At 40.9% G+C, this 12878-nt stretch overlaps 1 protein-coding gene across 1 annotated transcript; it reads left to right on the top strand.

Annotated features, from left to right (window-relative positions):
- Positions 1–181: 181 nt before the first annotated feature.
- LOC138634187 (lysosomal proton-coupled steroid conjugate and bile acid symporter SLC46A3) lies at positions 182–6307 on the top strand. The gene is made up of 6 exons (XM_069720880.1): positions 182–290; positions 794–1006; positions 2372–3254; positions 4096–4179; positions 4418–4574; positions 5609–6307. Exons 2-6 carry the CDS (start codon positions 815–817, stop codon positions 5724–5726), a joined length of 1434 nt encoding a protein of 477 aa, XP_069576981.1. The 5' UTR covers positions 182–290; positions 794–814; the 3' UTR covers positions 5727–6307.
- Positions 6308–12878: the final 6571 nt, after the last annotated feature.

The raw sequence follows: 12878 nt of genomic DNA, 5'->3' as shown, positions 1-12878 counted from the left end.
AAAAAAAAAAAACAACAACATTAATATGCAGTAATGAACTGCTCGACACGCAACGTAACAAAATGTTCTCGTCCAACCTTACACACGATTGACAGTTTGTAAAATCCATTGAAAGCAGCGCTGAAAAACCCACCGTCCAATCACGTGGACTTAAAGGCGGGATCTCCTCGTTTCATAATTACTTCCAACACTCGTGTTTAAAAAAAGAGTTTAAACCCAATTCGTAAACACAACGCTGTCCGGGGTTTAATGAACCGAGACGAACATCATCCAGGCGTCTATTTAAATAGGTAGGTATTAAACTGTATTCTCTTGGCAATATCTCTGTTGTCTGTTGTTTACCGGAGGGTTATCTAATGACCTTACCTCGTTCATCCTGTATTCAGGGTCGTATTTTTATTTATTTTTTTCCTATTTTCCATGTTTTGTTTAAAACTGTAAGACACTCACGGATCCATAATGTAGTGGATCGTGTCCGATCACAGAAAGACAAACGTAACCAAACAGATATTTACTGTATATCCACGTACACCATTTTTTTTTAGGATAGTGGAATAATTTCTGTCGTTTGTAAAGAGGAATGTGGTGTCATCTGTTTATTACACTGTACTTGATTGTTGGGAAGTTTTGAGGTTTGCAACAACACAGTTCCTCACTGGATCAGAAACTGGCCACCTCTTACATTGCAATATGTTTTGAAGAACCTAACAGTTCACCTGTAGGCTACTTGTGTCTAAATGTCTGTGTCCATGTTAATTTCTCAATATATTCTTTTGATCTCTTTTTTTTTTAGGGGATTTTTCGGCCCCTTCAAATGAAGGGTCTTTTCCTTGTGGAGCCTGTGGTGGCCCTCTATGCTTTTTCAAGCTTTCTTATCTATCCTCTTGTGCAGCAATATGTGTACCGGAGGCTCTGGGTGCAGCTGACAAACACCACCTATCCCATCTCCGACAACAGCTCCAGATGTGCATTAAATGGCAACAACAACCAATCAGACTATAATGAGGTCAGTCAATAATCACTGGATGTAAGAGCGCATTCATTAATGCAACTCAAAGTCAAAGAACTATTCTCAACAACCTGTGCAACAAGTTGTATTTTAGTTCCTCTTCACTGAAAGCTGAAGCTAAAAAATGTCGTACTACGCAAAAGGTTTTGGCAATAAGATAAAGTGGATATCATTTCAAAACTAATGCCATAAATAGTTTTATTTACTGAATTGCTTTTTAAAACAGGACCAGTCATTTTATGTGCACAGTTTCTCAAGGTACATTACAGGTTGCTTGTTCAAAGTATCTTGTAGAACTTGCCAAAGGTCCTCTGTAACTTTATGACGATGATGATGTTAAGGTCATTTGTGACGGAGGTCCTTGCTCTTTTTGCACCCTACATAATTAATTTGGCACTGATCAGATACCTCTCTGATTGTGTGATGGATAACAATCTAAATATCTAAAGTTACTCAAAAGTATGCACAGTGGAGTACTTAAATTAACTTTTCCAGCACTGTACAATCACATTTTCAGTATACCAAGTTCTGAAATGTTGTCATGGCATTAACATTGTCAATATCATATGAAAACATGTGACACTGTGCCAATCACTGTTGTGTTGTGGTTTCTGCATGTTGATAAAAAAGAACGTCAGGATTCTTTCAGCTCAGTCTCACTTGTATCTTAGCAACTGTTCATGTCAGTTTTTATGCTTTTCTGTTATGACTCAGCATGAAATTTTCAAATAATCCATCAAGATCCCCTTTTGCAACACAGCTTAGGAAACAGGAAAGCATTTAGCTACTGACGGCACAATATGATCATATGTAAGGGAGACTTGTGACTGAAGTTCACTTGTCTGAATTTGTAAAGATACTGACATACTGCACCAGAGTTATAATTAAATTCACTATCATGTAAGATAACTTGGCATCACTTTAATTCATTTACAGCAAGTAAGTCTGCAATACACTAAAGCATACCACATTATATTAGCAATTTAGAATAAATATTCTTCTGTAAGAATTAGCAGCGTTTTATTTCTAGCATGTACTTTTAGATTAAGAATGAAAAGTAAATGGGAAGTGAAAATAAACACAGACTGAAAAAAACCTGTCTGAGTAGCCACAGCTGCACCTGTTGCACCATATATAGCTTTGTTTCTTTTGGTCCTGAACAAGGAAACCTCACATGAAATGTCTTCAATTGTTGAAAGTTCCTTGTTGTGTTGTGTTTCATGACATTAGAGTGTTACTTTATTTTTTTTGTGCCATTTGTCAGAAAGCTACCCATTTTCAGGTAGTTATTTTGCCTTTTGTGACCTGATATAACAGTTGAATGTCAACTAAAGCATGCTCTCCCTCTTTCTGTTTTTCCAGGAGGTCCAGAGGCAGGCATCTCTCTTCTCCCTTTACTCAGAGGTCCTCTCCACAATCCCATCTTTGGTTGTCACTCTCTTGCTGGTGGCCTACAGCGACCGGGGTGGACGCAAACTTCCCATTGTATTGCCTTTGTTTGGCACCTTGATTTACACCTTGTCCTTCCTGACTGTGTCCTACTTTGAGCTAAATGTTTACTTGCTGATTGGCTCCTCACTTCTTAGTTCTCTATTTGGTGGTTTGGGCACATTTATCGGGGGCTGTTTCGCCTATATAGCAGACTTGTGTGACGATGGTCGTCAGAAGACGTTGCGCATGGCTGGACTCGACATGATGATTGGCCTTTTGTCCGGGGTGGCTGCAATATCAACAGGCTACTTCCTGAAAGCTGCCGGCTTTAACTGGCCTTTCCTAACCTCAGCATTGTTTCTGTGTTTGAATATACTCTATGTAGTTTTCATCCTAGAAGAGACTATAAAGAAACTTCCCACTGAAGGCATTGTTTTAGATGGGTCTCCTCAGCCCTCCGCCATAAAACAGATAGTCTGTGGGGTCTACTGGATGTTTGCTGGAGCCAACAGCAGAACTAAAACTGTTTTGGCCCTCCTGATACTTGTTTTTACCAGCTTTTCCTTCACCTATCTAGGTGGCCTCTCCTTGATTACACTATATGAGCTAAATAAGCCACTGTGCTGGACTGAGATCCTGATTGGCTATGGCTCAGCACTGTCCACCTTAGTGTTCCTGACTAGTTTTTTGGGAGTGATGGTTTTGACAAACTGTGGTGTACCACAGCTGCTCATCATCCTGCTGGGGATCCTGTCTGTCATGGCAGGCATGGTCCTGGTGGCGTTTGCTAAGACCACTTTATTGATGTTTATAGGTAAGACAAAACATCCACAACTATTGAGCAGCTCATACCAATAACATACAGCAGCTTTGATTCTTCTGCGCAGTGAAAAGAAATCCCCCAAACTGTCTGTCAGTTTTTAATATGTTTAAGTACACAGAGAGCAAAATGCACAGTCCCCATTCTGTGTGGAAATCTATACCAAAGTTGATCTAAATTTTATATCAGGCTTTTACAGTTTGAGTTAACTTTGGGAAACTAACTTAATTATTCTAATTCAGTCTATTGAAGACTCTCATTAGTTTCAGATACATTTTTGAAACTAACTATTTTTGCATGGAGGAAAGACTGTGGGTGTTTTCGTGTTCAGTGTAACAGCAAGTAAAACCTGTTTTACTTGATTCTTGTTTTGAAACTGGCAGGTTTAAAAACAAAGACCATATCATGTTGAAAATAAGACACATTTTAGTCGCAGAAAAATATAAAAAAGACCAAGTGGAATATGTTGTATAACAGAAACATACACATAAAAAAAAAAAACATTACAGGCTTTCGCACGGGTTACTGTACTGATTAACATAACCTACTTTTACAACAGTTTTACAAGGTTTAGAATTGCTAAGATTTTTTAAGATTACAGTATTGCTTTGTAAGCCTATAAGACAATAATTGTGATATTTTATTGCTTCTTTGTTTATTTAATTCATCTTATAGCCAATATCCAAATGAGAGGAGTTAAATCTGTTACATTTATAATGTCTGAAAATTGTTTACAACTATGATGTGTGTTTTTACAATTTGGTGTAGTTACATTAATACTGCCGCAATATTATGTATAATATGATTTCAATCTTCTTTTATTTGTTTCCCACAGTGAGAGTACCAATGCTTCTGTCTATCATGCCTTTCCCTGTTCTGCGCTCCATGATGTCAAAGATAATCTCAAAGTCTGAGCAGGGTGAGTGGGTTTAGGGCTCTATGTGAACCATGAAACCGTGTCTGAGTGTCTGTTTGTGGAGTCAGAGACCAGTGAAGAGTTTCCCTTCCCATTAACTTCAGGGTGTACTTGTAAACAAAGCACTTAAAGTTTCTGTTCCTTTTAGCAAAGGCTAAAAGTAAACAGTTTGATTTTAAGCATCATATGTTATTTATTTCTTTAAAATAATTCTCTTCTCTTTTGGGTGGGTTTTTTGCAGGAACTCTGTTTGCCTGTCTTTCCTTCCTGGACAGTTTAACGGGCAGTATCTCATCCGCAGTCTTCAACAGTGTTTATGCTGTTACAGTGGCATGGTGCCCTGGCTTTGTCTTCTTGTTGTCTGCAGGACTCTGTGCCATTCCTTTGTTTGTCCTAGGGTAAGTTAATTATATTGCCAATGTATGAAAACCTGAAAGCAGCCTACTAGAACTTTGACATGTTTTATCAAAAAGTGTATTACGAAAAATAGTTAGAAGCAAGCAATTTGCAATATTGTACCTCCGAGGCATTACTTATTTCCATTAGTTCTATATTATCATAAAAATCAACCTGTAGCTACTTGAAACCTGCATCTACTACAGGTCTCTCATTATTTTTGTCAAAGTTATGTTACAGCATGTTGCAACGCAAAAATAATCATTCTCCATTTTCAAAACTATACTCAGTGGTGCATTCAAAGCCGCTTCCAAAAATGATGCCATGCTAAAAGGCCATAAAGTACACTGTATTGTACACTGTGTTCTCTTACAGGTTTTTTTTGTCACACTGAGTTGGCAAAGTAGTGCTGCTTAGTCAGTCTGGGAGGTGTAGCGTGAAACATGAAACTCCTTGATCGAGTCCAACTCTGTCACATGGCCTGCTTCTTCTATTACATAGTGGGCAGTCAAAGAATGACAAAGTCACTGATTCAGCAATCTCATATAGCCATGAAAAGTATTTTCAGTGTGTCATGTACTAACATTCTAGATTTAGTCACTTTAATAACAAATTCTGTGTGCTCTCACAAATCATGTTATTGACGCCCACTGAAATTGACCTGTCTGTTGTAGCCATTTTTAAAACCACTATTCCATGCCATGAATTTGTTCAGTAACCCTTTGGCTGAAAAAGATTACCAGTAAGGATTCTACAAAACTGAGATGCATCTTGCACTGTAGTGTGTATGAACCAGGTGTTTACATCTTCTAATTGCGGTTTATTTCTTATTGGAGCATGGGGAATATCAGTGATTTTGATGGTTAAAAATATGTGGTTTGGAAATGTGTCCAACTCGGTAAAGCTGATGCAGGTGTGCAAAAAGATGAAACAATGACACTTCAGAGGATAATTGCCCGATTTAGCTGGAGCTATTAATCAATAGAAATTTATACCATTTTTTCTGCCTCTCTTATACCCATTTTCCACATTTCAGGGTGGTGGGTTTGATTGGAGTCGATGTCCCCAAAGAGTACGAAAATCCAGACCCTGTCTCCTCCTCAGAGGAGAAACCTGCTGATGAGCACAATGAGAACAGTCCTCTTATTAGCTGAGCCACATGGACTACCAAAACCTAACTTGCACTTTTTTTGTTGTTATGCTTGTTTGTGTTGTCAACAGACTGGTTATGATACAGCAAGTCTTTTTTTCTTTTGTACAAGAACAATGTTGGATTCGAGCTCTGTCAAGATGGGAGTGTAAATGAAATATATGAAGCTTTTCAGTGAAGGAATATTAAGAGACCCGCTGTTCATCTAATGTAACGGGTGTTTAGAAGAGAGTCGTGTGTGAAAATATTTGTTATGCCTCAAAACAGTCTGACTGTGACATTACTAACACCTTCCAAAAGATTTAATGTGGTTGTTTTTACATGTTCATTGTGTGATATGATTTTCTTTTTATAAAATATTTGAGCTCTCAGTTACAGATCAGACATACCTTTTGTCCCTTAGCCTTTCTGTTTTAGTGCAGTTTTAATTTAATTGTTTAGAAAGAGGTCCACCATCACTCGAAGAAGACATGTCATTAATATGCAGTGTGCTATAAGTCTTGTTTATTACATAATTATGTTTATTATCCAGCTCCTTCTGAATAATGTAAAAATACATCAAAATAAATAAATATAATAAAATTATTATAGCCTACATGTTTCTATTTAGGATTCAAGAAATTGTCAGGAAGACCTAAGAGAAGACCTAATTACTATTTTAATGAAAGAGCATATATCAGGGCTGGACTGGGACATTTGGCATTTTTGACCGGGTGGCCCACCACAATCGGTATCACAGGAGGATAAAAAAAAAAAGAAGAAGAAGAATTAAAATTGCAAACAGTGATATGCGGGCCCTCGCATATTGGGAATCCAGCGGGTCCGGGCCGCTGCAAGTATTATTATTATTTTTTTTTTTGCTGCTAATGAGAACACTCTCTTCATTATACGTCTGTGTATATAATTCATCCTATTGGTTGCTGAAACCATCTCAAATGGCAATGAATAAGCTGTCTCTTAACATCAATACCTCTGAAGAATTGTCAAGGAAATTCCTTGTTTACGTTACGTGTTTTTGCAGTGAAGCCTTTATCTTGATAAAAAGCCGTCTCACTAATTAGACTCGGTTACTGGAAAACCAAGACATCGGACAGTAAAAGTATGCAGACTGTTTGTTTGACAGTGAAGATTAAGAAAATGAACACCAGGATTTCATTTGTAAAACCATGCAAAAACGTTTATCAAGACCAAATTTGAGGATCTCGAGACAATAAAGATACAAGTTTTCTTCTTAGCCTATAGGTGTAGACCGATCAATGAGTGATTCAGTAATTTAAATGGACTGAAGGAAGTGAACTAAAATTGTAAATTACATCTTGCTAACAGATGTGTTCATTCAGTTACAAGTGTCACATATCTTTTCCCACAAAGGTCAATTTAAACTCTCATTTTTCTTGTCACAGACATACCTGCCAGCAGCAACACAATGTCATTATACTGTGAAGGAAATTCTGCTTTGCCTGAATATGTGTGACTAAACTGCTAATTTTCTTTGGTTGAGCCTGGAGTTGGGAGCTTGACTCTCATTTAAATCTGTGGGCAAGGTCCTACTAGCATGCTCAAATGGTGTGATCTCTTGTATATTGACCACTAGGTGTCACTCTTGGTCCAGGCTTTCAGGCACATGGGCGTGCTGGACACTTACAATATCACCCTACACTCTACTGGTAGAGTTAAAGATTGAGCATGTGCTCCTCTGCTTTGTAGCCTCTCTGTTTTTTCATAGGTTACAAAGGAACTATTGACGACTATACACTCAACCGTAACAAATGTGATTATGATATCAGTGCAGCCACAATTTAATTCCATGATCTGATAACCACTTACATAATGTCATGGTTCCAAGAACATGACATTTTTCAGCAGAATATAAATTACAAAAAAAAAGTGCAATTAATGCACCAGAAATTATGTTGATGGATAATTCCTTTTGATTCAGTGAATTATGTAGGAAATAATACTAATAATTTGATCATTTCTACCCATCCCAACACTTACATTTTTTATAATGTTCCTTATTTTTCACAAACCTCAAACTTAGTTTATTTCCCTGTGCTGAATTTTCCAAATTCCCACCTTCTTTGTTGTGTGCACATGCCTGTAAGTGAGCCTATTTTCCTTACACTTGCCCTGTCTCTGGGAGAAATGTGAGATTCAGGGAAGATGTGTAAGCATGCAAATTGTGCGTGACTTATGGATGATAAATGGACATCAGAAATCCTGGCAGGGTCCCCATCAGATTGTACGGCTGCTAAGTTACTGGATCAGTGGGTTGGTGTGGAAACAAAGAAGCGTGTAACCAATGTTGGCGACCACAAAGGATGAATGAGATAGTGGAGATGTAATATAACTCCCTCGCATGAATTTGCGCTGAATGTGTGGCATAAAATGAGATTAGACTTACACATGATGCATCACAAGGTGTACTATCAGCGCAGCTTTAAATTGGATGTTAGTTGTGATGTTTTGGCTCCAACTATGCTGAGAGATGTGATTTGCACAGAAGGATGGGAAAAGCTCAGAGAACAGAGAGAAGCTGTGAAAAAAAGTGTGACAAAACACAGTTTGAATATGTTTGGTATGAGGACCAAACTGGTTCAGTCTGAAAACATGTGGCAGACCACCTTGCACTTAAGAGAAATAAAATCTTGTTGCTTTTAAAAATTATAGAACTAAAACATGCCAGTGAAAGTGTGGGCAATTTCCGTTTCCCCCCTCTTTTTGAAAATTCTGGCAATGCATGCCACGTCAGTTTGAATTGGCTCCATTCATGGAAACCCAAAAGACGTCTGATCATAATGTGCAGTTATTTGATTTCCATCCCCAAGCCTTAAGATCCGTGAATGCAGCTTGATTGTAAGTTAATGTTGACACTGAGTTTGAATTAAGTTAGACGCCGGAGGTTACAAAGGGGATCATCAGAGGCAGGGCTTGCTTGGCATCAAACATGAGGTTTTCTGGTTAAATTAGAGACGGAGGTGTTGTGAGTTTGCAAGTTTTCCCAGGGGCAAAAAGCTAAGGGGGAGACGGCCGTGGTGGTGGCTTGTGTGTGTCTGGCTTGCATGGGGTCGTTGAGGATTAAAGGGACGTTTGACAGACTATGGTTGAGAGTGGAGGCAGGGGATCGGAGGTCTTTGGTTTCTGGTTTTCAAACTAGCTGCGTCAGCAGTGCGATCATCTGCACCACACCACATCACATCACCAATTGCCCAATCTCTGATGTTGATCCAGAAAGAAACCTCTCTTTATCTTAACCTTCTGCTCTCATGGAGGAGATAATTCACTATAATATAAAAACCCATTTGAGGTGGTTTGTGTGACTGAAGCTAAGACGCTGTCTGGAGTGATTTGATCATCTGAGGATGATTTGATCCCACCAGGATCCACTGCATATTCATTTTAACTCCCAGTTTCCATACAGTTAACATGTTTTAAAGCATAGGGAATTAAAAAGATGTTAATATGCCTGAATGTAAGTGGATTTTTCTACCCAAATAGATCATTTATGAATTTTACTGTAGAATGATTCAGTTGATAACAAAAATATAGGTGGCATTAAAAAATACAAGGAGAGCAAACACTTCAGTTGCTTTTATACATCAAAACTACCGAATACAGACACATTCATACAGTTTTCAAGTGATCAGTTTATCTGGAGAAGATGCGGCTTTAACACTAATGCAAGGCACTTGGACAGAGGTAGAGGTAGAGCAAAGCAGACCACTATCAGTACACAACTTTTTCCAGGCAAGGTATGAAATTTATGGATGCATGGTTCTATCTTGGTCTTAATAAGCCTTATGCTTGCAGTTTACAATATCACATAGGACTGTACTTGTACTCCTCTTTTTAAGTGTATGTGTGTAAAGATTAAAGAAACCACAATCCCAGATAGACACAATATTTACATGATGTTTTTGTGCTTTTGATGGAGGCACACTATTTTGATTGTGGGCATACAGTTACCAGAATGGGAGTAGAGATCAAGCCAGCACATCTTTTCCACAATTGTCATCTAAACCATTAGCTGGAGGTCATTCATCGTTTCACTTCTCCTCCTCCCCTTTTTCTTTCAACAAATGTCACACTGCTTTGTTGATATTTTCCTGCAGGCAGGGCTGCCATTAGCTGTGGATGATGTGTGTTGGTATTTTTTTCTGAATGCTCTGATCATTCAATTCTCCCTTCATGCTGTAATGTGTGTTTGCATTGCAGGTTGTGTGTGCTATGCTGGATGTTTGTTTGAATTCTGTCCTAGACCCATAATTACTGCTGTGCTTTTTATGTGAAGGGTTATAATCACTTAGAGATAAAACAATCTTCATATCACTTTTTGGGTTTTCATCTCTCCCCTCAGTCTTATTGCACGGTTGTTTATTTTTTTTTCTGATTTATCTATCCATGTCACTGAGATAATCACATGCCAACCTTTTTCTGTCCCATCTGGATCGCATGGCTTCATGCGGTTACCACTCCTTCCACAGATGTCTTTTCCCTGTCTTAACTGCCAATAATCTCTATTTCCTGTATTCCCCTACTGCTTCTATTACGTCCCTCCTTCACATCCTCCCTATTTTCTCTGCACTTCTCTACTTAAGAGAATTGACTGGCTTTTTATAACGTTTCAAATATAGGTCTTCAACCGCAGTTATTGGCATACGCCCCAACCACAGACCCCTCATCTCTCCTTTTCCTTTGCCATCTCCAGTTGCCCTGCCAACCATGCTGCAGACTCTAGAAGTGGGTTTAAAGTCAAATCCACCCTGAAAGTCTCCTGTATATGTCTCCTGCCCCTTCCACACATGCTATACAAACACAGCGTGCAGTCAAAGGCCAGTATCTTAACTCAGCTGCTTCACAGCATTGTGAAGTGCTATAAAAGAAAGGTTGGTAAAAATGCCTGGATTCTCCAATATTTTAGTATAGTATTGATCTTATCATATTTTCTATCACTTTCATTTCTATCTCTTTTTTATAAGTGTAATTTTCAAAAATACTTTAAACCTTAATTTAAACCTTAGAATCAGAATTCCTTTTATTGTCATTGCAGAAGGTATAAGGAAATTGAAGAAAACAATCCAAGTCAATGCAACACTAGGGAAATAAAAAACAAAAAGACAATATAAACCATATAGATATAAATATGCAAAGACATATGTGTACCCATCCGAGAATCACCACCTTAATGTGGTGGAGGGGTTTGAGTGGGTCAGTGATCCTGGTAACTATGTTACTAGTCCGGGGCATCAGCCCCTGCTAGGGTCTCCCGAGGCAAACTGGTCTCAGGGGAGAGCCCAGACTAAGAGCGGTTAAAAAGTCCACCGATGAATAGCAGCACACAGAGTTCAGCCACCTCGCCTGGATCAGAGAAACCAGGGCACCCTCCCGGAGCCAGACCTTGGGAGGGAAGCTCGCCGGCGAGCATCTGGTGGCTGGGCCTTCGCCTATGCCTTCGCCTCAGCCCGAAGAAACATCACGGAGCAGCCACCCTGTGGACCCACCACCCTGTGGACAAGCATCGGGGTCGGGTGCAATACAGACTGGGTCGGGGGCCCGGGCGTGCCAATCGCTGGCGGTATAGACTAGCTCTAGGAACGTGGAACGTCACCTCACTAGTGGGGAAAGAGCCGGAGCTGTTGCGGGAAATGGAGCGGTACCAGGGATATCGTCGGGAGGTGGAAAGAGCACTTTGAGGAACTCCTAACCCCGACCAGCATGGCCCCTCGAAAGGAGGCAGGGTCTGAAGACTTGGGGAGGTGGTCACACTAATATCCCTGCCGGAGGTCTCTGAGGTAGTCAAAAAGCTCCTCGGTGGCAAAGCACCGGGGTTGGATGAGATCCATCCTGAGATGATTGTTGGGCTGTCTTGGCTGACACACCTCTTTAATGTAGCATGGGGATCGGGAACAGTACAAATGGACTGGGAGACCTGGGTGGTGGTTCCCATTTTCAAAAAAGGGGACTGGCGAGTGTGCTTCAACTATCGGGGTATCACACTACTCAGCCTCCCGGGCAAAGCTTATGACAGGGTGCTGGAAAGGAGGCTCCAACCAATTGTTGAACCTTGGATTCAAGAAAAGCAGTGCAGATTCCGTCCTAGTTGTGGAACAGTGGACCAGCTCTTTACCCTCGCAAGACTACTGGAGGAGTCCTGGGAGTTTGCCCATCCAGTCTACATGTGCTTTGTGGACTTGGAGAAGGCTTTTGACTGAGTCCCTCTGGGGTTTTCGTGGGGGGTGCTGCGGGAGTACGGGGTGCCAGAGCCGTTGCAACGGCCCATCCGGTCTCTGTACAACCTCAGTAGGAGCTGTGTTCGTATTCTCGGCAATAAGTCAGACATGTTTCCAGTGGGTGTTGGCCTCCGCCAGGGCTGTCCTTTGTCACCGATCCTGTTTGTGACCTTCATGGACAGGATATCTAGGTGCAGCTAGCGGGAGAAGAACGTCAGGTTTGGGGGTCTCAGGATCACCTCTCTGCTGTTTGCAGATGATGTGGTCCTGTTGGCCTCTTCAGACCATGACCTCCAGCATTCACTAGGGCGGTTTGCAGTCGAGTGTGAAGCAGCGGGGATGAGAGTTGGCACCTCCAAATCTGAGGCCAGGGTGCTCTGTTGGAAACCGGTGGATTGCTCCCTCCAGGTGGGGACGGAGTGCAAAGGAGTTTAAGTATCTCAGGGTCTTGTTCACGAGTGAGGGTAGGATGGAGCGGGAGATCAACAGGCAGATCAGGGCGGCTGCAGCAGTAAAACAGGCACTGCACCGGACTGTTTTGGTGAAGAGGGAGCTGAGCCGAAAGGCAAAGCTTCTCATTGATCTACATTCAGACCCTCACCAATGGTCACGAGCTCTGGGTCGTGACAGAAAGAACGAGGTTGTGGCTACAAGTGGCCGAAATGAGTTTCCTCCACAGGGTGGCCGGGCTCAGCCTTAGAGATGGTAGATAGGGTAAGGAGCTTGGACATCAGAAGGGAACTCGGAGTAGAGCCACTACTCCTTCGCGTTGAAAGGAGTCAGCTGAGGTAGTTCAGGGATCTGATCAGGATGCCTCCTGGGCGCCTCCCACTAGAGGTTTTCTGGGCACTCCCTACTGGCAGGAGACCCCGGGGAAGACCCAGAATATGCTGGAGGGATTATATATCCCATCTGGCCTGGGAACA

This window comes from Brachyistius frenatus, unplaced genomic scaffold (assembly GCF_029030835.1).
Source record: "Brachyistius frenatus isolate BFR_SWC_R1_liver_20210118 unplaced genomic scaffold, ASM2903083v1 Contig_5, whole genome shotgun sequence".
Classification (NCBI taxonomy): domain Eukaryota; kingdom Metazoa; phylum Chordata; class Actinopteri; family Embiotocidae; genus Brachyistius; species Brachyistius frenatus.
Note: the sequence above shows the minus strand (reverse complement) of the source record. Positions and strands in the feature narration are given on the sequence as shown.